This window comes from Solanum pennellii, chromosome 4 (genome assembly GCF_001406875.1).
Source record: "Solanum pennellii chromosome 4, SPENNV200".
Classification (NCBI taxonomy): domain Eukaryota; kingdom Viridiplantae; phylum Streptophyta; class Magnoliopsida; order Solanales; family Solanaceae; genus Solanum; species Solanum pennellii.
Window position 1 is genome coordinate 65,507,225 of NC_028640.1, and position 10,935 is coordinate 65,518,159.

General features: G+C 34.9%; 1 protein-coding gene across 1 annotated transcript; it reads left to right on the top strand.

Annotated features, from left to right (window-relative positions):
* Window positions 1-670: 670 nt before the first annotated feature.
* LOC107018025 (putative membrane-bound O-acyltransferase C24H6.01c) lies at window positions 671-9,539 on the top strand. The gene is made up of 19 exons (XM_015218365.2): window positions 671-924; window positions 1,018-1,073; window positions 1,190-1,368; window positions 1,460-1,508; window positions 2,972-3,072; window positions 3,186-3,250; window positions 4,981-5,051; window positions 6,010-6,069; window positions 6,164-6,277; window positions 6,681-6,805; window positions 6,894-6,945; window positions 7,433-7,495; window positions 7,639-7,748; window positions 7,829-7,921; window positions 8,011-8,092; window positions 8,217-8,294; window positions 8,857-8,932; window positions 9,007-9,056; window positions 9,191-9,539. The coding sequence occupies exons 1-19, from the start codon at window positions 834-836 to the stop codon at window positions 9,239-9,241; spliced, it is 1,566 nt and encodes a 521-aa protein (XP_015073851.1). The 5' UTR covers window positions 671-833; the 3' UTR covers window positions 9,242-9,539.
* Window positions 9,540-10,935: the final 1,396 nt, after the last annotated feature.

The following is a 10,935-nucleotide window of genomic DNA, read 5'->3' on the forward strand; positions in this document are numbered from 1 at the left end:
TGTTCCCCTCTCTTCCCTCTTCCAGATCTCGCTCGCCACTTTCTCAAATCTCGCTTGTCACCCTCGCCTTTCTCACTTATACAAACAGGAGCAAAATGTATGAATTGCGTTTCTGTTTGTATAAAGCGTGAGAAAATTATATATATACATGCAAATACATATATTTTCGTCCTATACACTTATAATTATACAATAAAAATACTCCCCCTGCCCAATTTTTTTTGCCTTTCTCTCTTTTTCGTTTTATACAATTTTTAAATTGTATCTAATTTCTCTCTTTCTCGTTTTATACAATTCGATTCAATTGTATATTCCTTGTCAAGTCTTTTTTGTCTTTCTCTCTTTCTCATTTTATACAAATTCAAATTGCATATAATCGTTCTATACACTTATAATAATACAATTCGTTTTATACACTTCGTTTTTATACAGTTCTCTGCCCAAGTGTCTTTCTCTTTCTTGTTTTATACACTTCGTTTTATACAATTTGCTTCAACTGTATATGTATAGTGAATTATACAGTTTCTATGTTTGCTATGGAGCATAATTATGCAAACTTTAATATAGCATACAAATATAAACTTTTTATTTGTTATATGTGAAAGTTATAATTCTTTTTATTTTGATTTCTGAAAAAAAATGTTTTTTTTTTGTCGATATAAGCTAAATACTCATCAAATTCATCTGAACACCGCATTGTTCCTACTTTCAACGCCATTTGTTGATTTGATGTGAATTTTGTAGGCAGTTAACTGTTTGTCAAAATGCGTGAATTAGTTTTCCACTTCATCAACAAACAAGTTCATCGCCATTGTTGAGTGTGTGAAGTCATCATGACAAGCTCGGTGGAGCTTACTCTTCTCATTGTCTATGCCCTTTCATTTTACCTTTTCATTATTCATCGATCTCTTCAAATTGCCCGCGGTATTCTTCTTCTTCTTCTCTTTACACCCATGTCTATATGTGTTTATGCTTTTTAATTTATGGGTTATTTGTTAACTTGTAACATATTTGCAGATCATTACCCCAAACTTTATGGACTTCGATCTGGTTGGATCTTTCATCGATTCAATGTATGCTTAAATTGTTCAATTCCCAATTTATATGAAACCCTTTTCTTTTTTTGCTTCAATACCAATATATTTGCGCCTGTGACTGTTAATCTAAAACATCATTTGGTTGTTATTAGGATGTATCTGATGCTCAGTGGAGAAATTTTCGGGGGAATTTGATGATTCTTACGTTAGTGTTTGGTATCTTCACTCTAGTAGCTACCTCATGTAGAAAATATGGTCTAAAAGCAAAGGGAATGGCGGTTGTTTGGCTGATGGTTTCTTTGGTTTATTTGACATATCTCCATGGAGCTTGGTATGCACCCCCATTATTTAAGAGGTTGAAAGTGATTTTCTTTTTAATTATGGAGCTCTGGTTTCTTACTCACTCTTCGATTTGGGTGCAGCGTGTTATACATCTTGTTTATAGCTTCAGCTAATTTTCTCCTAGTAAAGGTTGGTATCATGGAACTTTAGTTGAGTTCTTATTTTTGTTTACCTTTGCAGTCCTTTTGCAAGAATATGCCATGAAATTTCGAACATCATGAAGTAGCTTGTGTGCAATCGTACCTTTTCCTATTCTAAATGTCGGCATGAGAACAGCATAATGAGTGGCATGCTTTGTTGTATCTAAGACTTGTAGAATGAAATATCACTAATGACATTTTTGGTTTCAAATACAGTTGCTCTAAGATATTTGGAATTAAACTGCTGATGTTTTCATTTGTTGCTAGAAATATGTATATATGCTGAATAGTTTCTCCGAAACCCAATTCCTCCAACTACTTTGCCACCTCATGAATTAAGGGGTTAAAAAAGAAAAAACTGGAGGGAAGGTAAGGAAATTAGAGGACTAGGCTGTGCTAGAGGAATCTTGTTTGGTCAATTTCTTAGTTCAGACAAGTGACACAACAAGAGTACTAATCAGGCGGTTAAGGGGTAATAAAGTTCTACGTATTTTCTTACTCTCCTGGTGTCCGTGCTCTTGTTGTTAACTGCTCCAGTTGCTTGATTTAATTATTGAAGTGATCATTGAAGTTCTGTTGCATTCAATGATCTGGAATGTTATGCCATGTCAATATTTTTTCTTGAGAGCTTCACTGTGTCAAGGTTAGCTGATATCTCTTTAGTGGATCAGCTTAACAATATACTGATAAATTTGATGGAGATATTTGTAGTGGCGGTATAATTTTATATACGTATAAAGGAGGTCAAGTCAAAAGTTGATATTGAATGATGTATAGACGTGGCATTGCAGCTATACTCTATAAATTTGTAAAATCGTTACTTGCTCCAGCCATGAATATGCATTGGTGTTAGCCAATTATTGAGATGAATATTTAAACTGTTAATGAAAGAAAATGTGAATTGCATTTGTTGTTGTAAAATAATTTGGGGAAACCTTAGCATTCATAAGCTTATTTGGGTCTTATATGACTTCAGAACATGCAATAGATATCTAACTTCAGTTTCAGGTAAACTTAACATTGTTAGGAAGGTGAATTCTCATTTTAGTAGGGGGAGATAGAATTATGGAAACTTCTCTAAAATCAGGAAACTAGTTAACTTTATTTGGTTGGATTGGGTTTAGCTTTTCACAAGAGGTAGCTGACTATCACATCTTATCTTGATACGGAAAATGTAAGATGGTTATGCCACTACTTTTATGATGAATATATAAAGCTAAATTGAGGCTTTCACAATGACGAAGATGTTTATGTTATTTGGAGTGCTGTATGCAGATTACCGAGGTTTATTCATTGGTCCTGTCTCTTTCCCTCTTTAATGGGTAAAAAGTCATTCTTGCAGATGTATTTTTTATACTGTGTATGCCATCATTGTTCACAATGTGTCTAAACGGTTCTCCATAACCAAAGAATTTTGTGATTCTGGTCTTATACGTGCTTCTGTATCTGCAGATATGCGGGAGAACAAAATTTGTTTTTCTGCTTTGGATCTTTAATCTTACATTCCTCATATGTAACCGTGTTTATGAAGGGTATCCATTTTCCCTTTTTGGGTAAGTTGTATTTCCTCAATTGTAGGTTGCATTCTATTGTGAAAAAAATTTCTATTTCTTACAGAGTTCCTTATTCAGGCAAATGTTTTCATGATTCTATGTCTGTGTTGTAGGCAAAATTGGGCATATTTGGACAATTACCGAGGCACTTTTAGGTGGCACATCTGCTTCAATTTTGGTAAAGAATCTGTCTTGTAATTGGGATTCAACTTGGCTGAATCCTTGAGTCTTATTCCAATCTACTAGTTTCTTCCCCTTTTTTTCAGTATAAACTATCAATGGGCTGACTAAAACATTGCCCATTTTTATAAAAGAGATTTTTTTGTGGAATTTGGAATCTATGTGTTGGTATGGTATTCGCTAAGAAATGTACAAGTGAAGGAGAAGCTTTTATGAATGAATCCTATCTTGTTTTAGTAGAAGTAAAAATTCATTCCCCCCAGAAAATTGATCTAGTTGTAAGTGCGCAGCCTGTGAAGTGTGATGCATGGGCACATACATCATGGGTTCGAACCCTTTCATGAAACAAAACTTGGTATTTAAGTGGAGAAAAGTAGAGGGGCAAGCCCAAACCATGCCCCACAGGACCTTGGGGATCTCTTGGTTATTGGAAAACGAGTCGAAGCACAAATTCATTAAAAAGGTTACTTCATATCAATATTTGGGCCCACTTATAAAGAGTCAGGATCTTCTTAATTTTTTGATGGAGTAGAGAGAAATTAATGATGGGGAAAGCCCCATATACAAGTGGTATACCCAAAAAGTAGAGTAAGCTATTCCAAACTATGGTTCTCCCCAAAAATAAACTCAATCATCTATACACATAAGAACCTCATGGGTACACCAAAAAGCTATGTTGCTCCGACTTTCTAAAAGTATCGGCGTTTGCGTGTTGATTCTCCAAAAGTAGTGATGTTTTGAGAATCCAACACGGGTGTGGTTGCATTTCGGAGAGTCTGAGCAACATAGCCAAAAAGTCAAATCTTGATCAATTTTGGTCACTAACTAGAGCCAAAAGGAAATACTAGGTCACTAACGCATATCATGCTTAGAGACAAATTTGACAGTAAAATAATGAGAGAAGTACAACTAGTTATTGTCTGTTGAACTTATTATCAATCATCATCATCTTTCACATGAACAAACAACATTTTAGAAGTATCTGTGCTACACAGTTCTCTTGGTTGCAACATTTTGCCACTGAAACATAAGATAAACTTTTTAATAATAAGAGGAATCCTCACGTACAATTTATGTACCAAAAGATAGAAAACCTACAGTAAAATATGATTCTTTACAAAGTACATCTAATCTTCAATATAATGTGGGACCTTGTGGGTGCGCTAAAATGAAACTAGAAACTATACCTCATATGAACAAAATCAATATCTACACCATCATAAACCTCTCCTATTCTTCTCCTTCCATAGGGCCCAACCTATGTTGCTCAGACTCTTCAAAAATGTCAACCGGTGCGTGTCAAATTCTCAAAAAGTATTTTTTTTTGAGATTTTGACACAGGTGCGACATCAAAAGTGAAGAGTTTGCGCAACTTAGGCCCCTACCACATCAGAGCTACTGGATCAACATCTCATTGCCTGCCAAAGTGGAATTTTTTTGTTACTTCGCCAGAATTTTAAGATTTTGCCTAGTTAATTACCAAAGGATGGACCTCATATGTGCTTTACTTTAGAAACCAAGGTGCTCTGCATGCTCACTCTTCTGAAGACAAAGTTGATGTTGATCATACGTCCATACTGAAATCTGATTTTGTTTTTGCGGAAACAAGTTTAAGTTTGTTTTCTTCTTCTAAACAGTAGAACTTTATACCTGTTGGTTACAACTGCAACCATGAAAACAAAGCAAGTGAATGTACTATGCTCTTTAACCAAAATCTATCTTTTTCAGTTATCCTGCGAATGATTAGCTTTGGATATGACTACCATTGGGCATATTACTCGAATCGGTTTGACAAAGAGGTAAGTTTGCTACCTGAACTATTTTAATCTTTTTGATATCAACCTTAGAGATCTCCTCCACTTTGGCTAAATTCACTAGTCCTTGAAGTCGAACATTTTTTATTCTGAGACACTTCTCTAATCAAAGGCATTCTTTCATGGGCCAACATCTGTTGATTCTCATAAATGAAAAGCTGCACATATAGTTAGATCTCATCTGTTGACAATACCTTTCTACCTTGAAATGGAAAAGATATATAGTTAGATCTCATTAATCATTTAGATGGGAGTCAATCTCTGGCTAATTCATATGTACAAAACGTAGGATCGTACCTTGTCAGTTTAGTTGGTTGCACTTTGTTCTCAAAACATCTTTCAGTTGATCATTCTAGATGCCTTTGGGAATCAGGATTTCTTTTTGGTACTTTGCTTGGACACCCTCCATATATAATTTGATACAGGAAAGGAAGTCATTTTCTTTGGTGGAATGTACTTTACGGAACTATCATATGAATCCTTCTCCAACTGTACTTTACACTCTGATAAGTAATAAAGACACCGCAAACTTACTGTATGCTTGGCATGTATGCTTAAAAGAACTCATATGTGCTAACTTATGGCAAGTAATACTAGCAATTGCTGATCTGAGAAACTTTAATCCAGGTATCACTTGACAATACAAAGATGCTTAGGTATCTACTGAAAATGCTTAACTTCTTTGTGTCCTTGTTGCTAAAGAATCATGCTTTCCTTTAGTACTGCATCCTTGGACATCATTTATTGAAGAATCTTTATTCCGAAAGCACCTCTTCATAAATATTCATGTCAAGTGAAGTAGTGAAATCTGGTAATTGATTCTCTGTGTTTTAGTTCATTTTCTTGATTGCTCTATAGCAAGATTACCACTTCATGCAAGTAATCACCAAAAAAAAAGATCTCGTTCATCTCTTGTGATATTTAGTACTTGTGATAATTGCAGAAGCACATCCAACGTTGCAATAATTGTTCTTCAGGTAGAACATGCTACCAGCTATTGCAGGTTAGTTGGTGATTTGAATTCTGGATTCAAATATTTGGTCACATCTCTACAAACTTCTTATGGTCTTCTTACATTCCTCATCCTCCTTTGGCAGGAGAGAAGTCTTGAGAATGACAAATTCTCCTTCACTATATACTTGTGTTATCTGATTTATGCACCTCTATATATTGCTGGACCAATTGTTAGCTTCAACGCATTTGCTTCACAGGTAATCATGATTCTGTAGTTATAATTTTCCTTGTTTACGTCTTTATAATTGTGCTGTAGATACTCTTCTACGGTGTTAATAAGATGTGCAAAAACTGCATCGTCTTCATTCTCCTCTATATTAAGGGTCATTGGTAGTTCTCATCAGTGAGATATAGCAGAAGGTGGAACTGATAAGAACTGTTGACATATTGTGATTACAGTCACGGTCTTTTCTGCTAGATCTTGAATCTGTTTTTACTTCTTACTGTCTATGATATTTGTCAAATACCTGCTTGCCCCAGACAATATTTTGAGTAAAATTTTGAATCAGCCACTTGTTTTGTTCCAGCACTATAACCTTCTTTTATAAAGAGCACCACTGTGCACAAATCTTATTGTTACTTGATGCCTTGTCATTGCAGCTTGATACTCCCCAGAAGACGCACTCATTGAAAAAAGTGGTGTGGTATGGACTTCGTTGGATTTTCAGCCTGATGCTTATGGAATCAATGACACATTTCTTTTACTACAATGCATTTGCCATTAGGTGAGGTTATGTAATTTAGACCACTCTGGTTGCCTTTAATTAAGCTATGATGTTTTTCTGGGTGACTGATTTATCTGTAAATTTGCAGTGGCACATGGAAATACTTATCTCCTTTGGACATCTTCATCATCGGGTATGGAGTAAGTGTTTGTATTTAGAATTTTTAAGCTACTTAAGTCTTTGACTGCCTTAGTAAGTGCTTATTCTGTTTAATTCATAGAGGAAAATGTAAATGAAAACACTTAAAATTATTTCTCGTACATATGGAGAAGTTAGTGTCAGTTCCCTCTTGAAGTGAGGAAGAAAGTCTCTATTGAGTGGTAATACTCTGAAAGGATAGACTTACTCTAACTCATGATATGTAGAACTTCAATTTGTGATGTGTTGCTTCATTGACTTTTACAGTTCAGATCCTGTATGTTCAATTCTTTGCCAATGTTTGTTTGAATAAGTGTTATCCGCTCAATGAGTCTCTGTAATTCAGACACCATCCATCCCACACAACTTTTATGTTATGCCACTCTTTGCCATTTATTGCATTCTCCTTGATATAAGACGATCCTTTGGATTGCTGTTTTCCAGAAAATAGGATGCACAATTCATGTAATGATCTTCATGACAAAACAGGTATTGAACTTCATGTGGCTCAAGTTTTTTCTACTTTGGCGCTACTTTCGCTTCTGGTCACTGGTAATTTTGTTGACATTGTGCCTTTTCTCCATTACTTTCATTACTTTCTGTAGCTTATGCTCCTTTTGGTTCTCTTTCATTTTTAGAGGATGATGCTTTATTTGTTTGGGTTTCTTAGCGTGTTAATATGTGTTTGTTTGTAGATCAATGGTATTGAGGCCCCTGAGAATATGCCTAGATGTATAAATAATTGCCACAACTTGGAAAGCTTTTGGAGAAACTGGCATGCCTCGTTTAACAAATGGCTTGTTAGGTGCTTTTTCAATCTCATCTAGCTTTATCTGTGTGATCTTGCACTGACCCAAAATTTTTATGTGATGTCTCTACATTTAGATATATGTATATTCCTCTTGGGGGTACTCAGACGAAGCTGTTAAATGTGTGGGTTATCTTCACATTTGTTGCTGTATGGCATGATCTAGAGTGGTACTGCTCCTGAATTTCGTCAACCTCCACTTGTACTATTGTATCAAACTTTGTCCTCATTTGGGTACTTGTTGGTCATTTGGCTTCAGGAAACTTCTTTCTTGGGCATGGTTGACCTGCATATTCTTTATACCAGAAATGATTGTAAAGTCAACAACAAATAATTTGAAGGTACTTCCATTTGAGTGTTGATTCAACTCATTTTCTTTTATACAGTTAACTGAATAATTTTACCCAACAAGTAAATTATCTTTTGTTGTTGTGTCATGTTACTGACCTAATTTGTACTCACTAGGTGGAAAGTTCCTTTGGGAAGTTTCTGTATCGTGAACTTAGTGCTGTTGCCGGGGCTGTCACCATCACTTGTCTCATGGTATGCTGCTAAGAAAATAATGGATTGCTTATCTTTATGTATTTATCATACTAAAGTTATCCTATCGTTATATTATGTATTTAACCAAGTCAATGGTAAGTTAAGGTTTCTGAAGTACTAAAAGAGGGTCAACTTGATGTATGACAGAGAGAAAAAAATAGAAGAAACATTACTGGTGCTTCAGAATGATAAAGTTTTTCAATGGATGATTAAATTTAGACTAAATAAAAGAAATAGGACCAACTTTTTGGCTTTTGCTGCATACAATCAATTGAATAGCTGAAGATATTGTTAAGTCGCTTTTTGTCCTGTGCCCACGTATGATCACGAGATTATTGTGCATAAAGTGCATTCGGTATGGAATGCCTAGCAACAAAGATACACGTTGCCTTCTGGAAAGTCCTGAGATAATTCAAACTTCAGATTGATCATTCTATTGTGGGAGAATAAAGCAGCTGAACGCTCTGCAATTTCATTGGACTGTGTGTTGCTGAATACAATTAGAAACACTTGAGGTGGAAGATAGATTTATTTCTTAATAACACTTTTTTTCTTGTATAAGGTTGCCAATCTTGTTGGTTTTGTCATTGGATCATCGGGGATCAATTGGTTGCTCTCTAAATTTCTCCAGAAAGAAGGTACTGCATGGTTTATAATTTTTTCCTGGACATTCGTATTACCACTAGAATGATGAAATTTTCCATTTTTTCAGGACTACCTACTCTTGGTGGCATGTTTATTACGTTTTACGTTGGAACTAAGGTGACTCTCTAGATATTTCCAATGATTTACTTTTGAATTTCTCAATGCATGTTAATTATGATTTGAATTTAAGAGTGCAGTGTAGTTTTGAATCCTGGCTGCGTATTAATCATGATCTGAATCTGATAATGCAGCTCATGTTTTATATCTCTGATGCCAAGAAAAAACACATCCACAGCAGATGACACACAGGTTCATTCCTGGGCAAACACAACAGAAACAACATGATACAAAATCCATTAGCATCTCATGAGAAGACCCCCATCAGTAGATAGTAGTTGGTCACTTTTGAGGAATTCATTTTCACCTTGAATTAATCCCTCAACCAACTACACCTCTATAACTAGTTAAGAGTTTTTTTTGTTCCTGTTCTTTTTATCCCACACTAATTGCAGTTGACTATGAGCCCATTTGGAAGGTTACTTTGTAGTTGGATTTGGTATAATAATAGAAGTGCACCATGTTTACTTGCTTTGGGCAAAAGGTCAGAAACTGGCACATGAAACTTGATAACTTCAAACATTCACGTCTGCAAGTGTGGCCTTGTTTTAAGTGCATTGTCTAGGTCTTCTATATACAAGTCATTAACATCTTCTTCAATCTCAGATAGACCTCTAGCCTCGCGTACTGCAACAAGTGTCAATAGAGAAGTACTCAATAGAGATCCTTGGCCAGTTAAAACCAACATATATAGAATGTCAAAGGGTAAAATCTTGAGAATAATGAAAAGACACATGTACTAGGATGGCAAGAAAATTCACAAAAGATTGACACTCTCACGACTTTGGTAAACAAAATGGATCTAGCAAGTAATAACACCACCATCATTTTTAATCCCTCTTAAACAAAGCGAGCTACTAATATATAATAGATATATAAGCTTTTCCACATATGGAAGTTAACATTCATGAAGCTGGCATTGGAAAGGGGATATAATAATAGCATACACAGTTTCTGTGAACTGCAACACTAACAACCTGACAGAAACAATACTGCTAGACATTGCTTTAGAGAGGCTAACTAAGTTGCTGATACCCTAAGTATGCCTCTTCATACAATGTGTGTGTGTCTACATTTCAAGAGCTTTCCAAAGATTCACAAGGCCCTTACCAACTATACAAAGTGCAACTTCCTAGTATTAGAATTAAAGCTAACTTTTTTTGTGAGTTAATTTCATGTGTCTTGTAGTTTGTAGAGTAGGTTAGGCTGGAGTGCCTAATCCTACTCTCTATCATTTTGACTGGTTTGGGTTATCAGTTGAATGTCATATTTCAAGGTCACATTGAAATTTTGTGGGACTCTACAAAACTTGTTCAATTCGAATAAGTACTTAAATTTACATGGCATAATGCTTTCACGGGTAATAAATATATTGCTCAGAGTACATTGTCCTAAATTGAATTTATAGTACAATACCATCCTTCCCTTCGTCTCGTATCAATTGATCATCTTATTAAAAATACTTATCTCATATTAGTTGTCCACATTACTAAATCAAAAAAGCATTAATCCAAATTTTCCTATATTACCCTTGCAAATATTTCTTTTTAAAAGTGTTCAGATTTGTTTGTAAAATTTTTAAGAATTTTTTTAGGAATGAGTTAGTAAAATTATCTTCTTATTTATGATTTCTTAATATGTCTGTAAAAAGAAAAATGATCAACTAATAATATAAAACGGAGAAAATACTAGAAGTCATGTTAATTAGAGTCATTAGCTTAAAGATCAGATGATTCTTGAGCTGATTATGTTAACCACAATACACTGAATTTTTTTGTTATATTTTGACTAAAAGAAAAGAATACAAACCCCATCATTCTCATCAAGCTATAGCAATTCAAGAGTTAAAGAGTGCTTCACTAAAGCAATGACTTTAGGC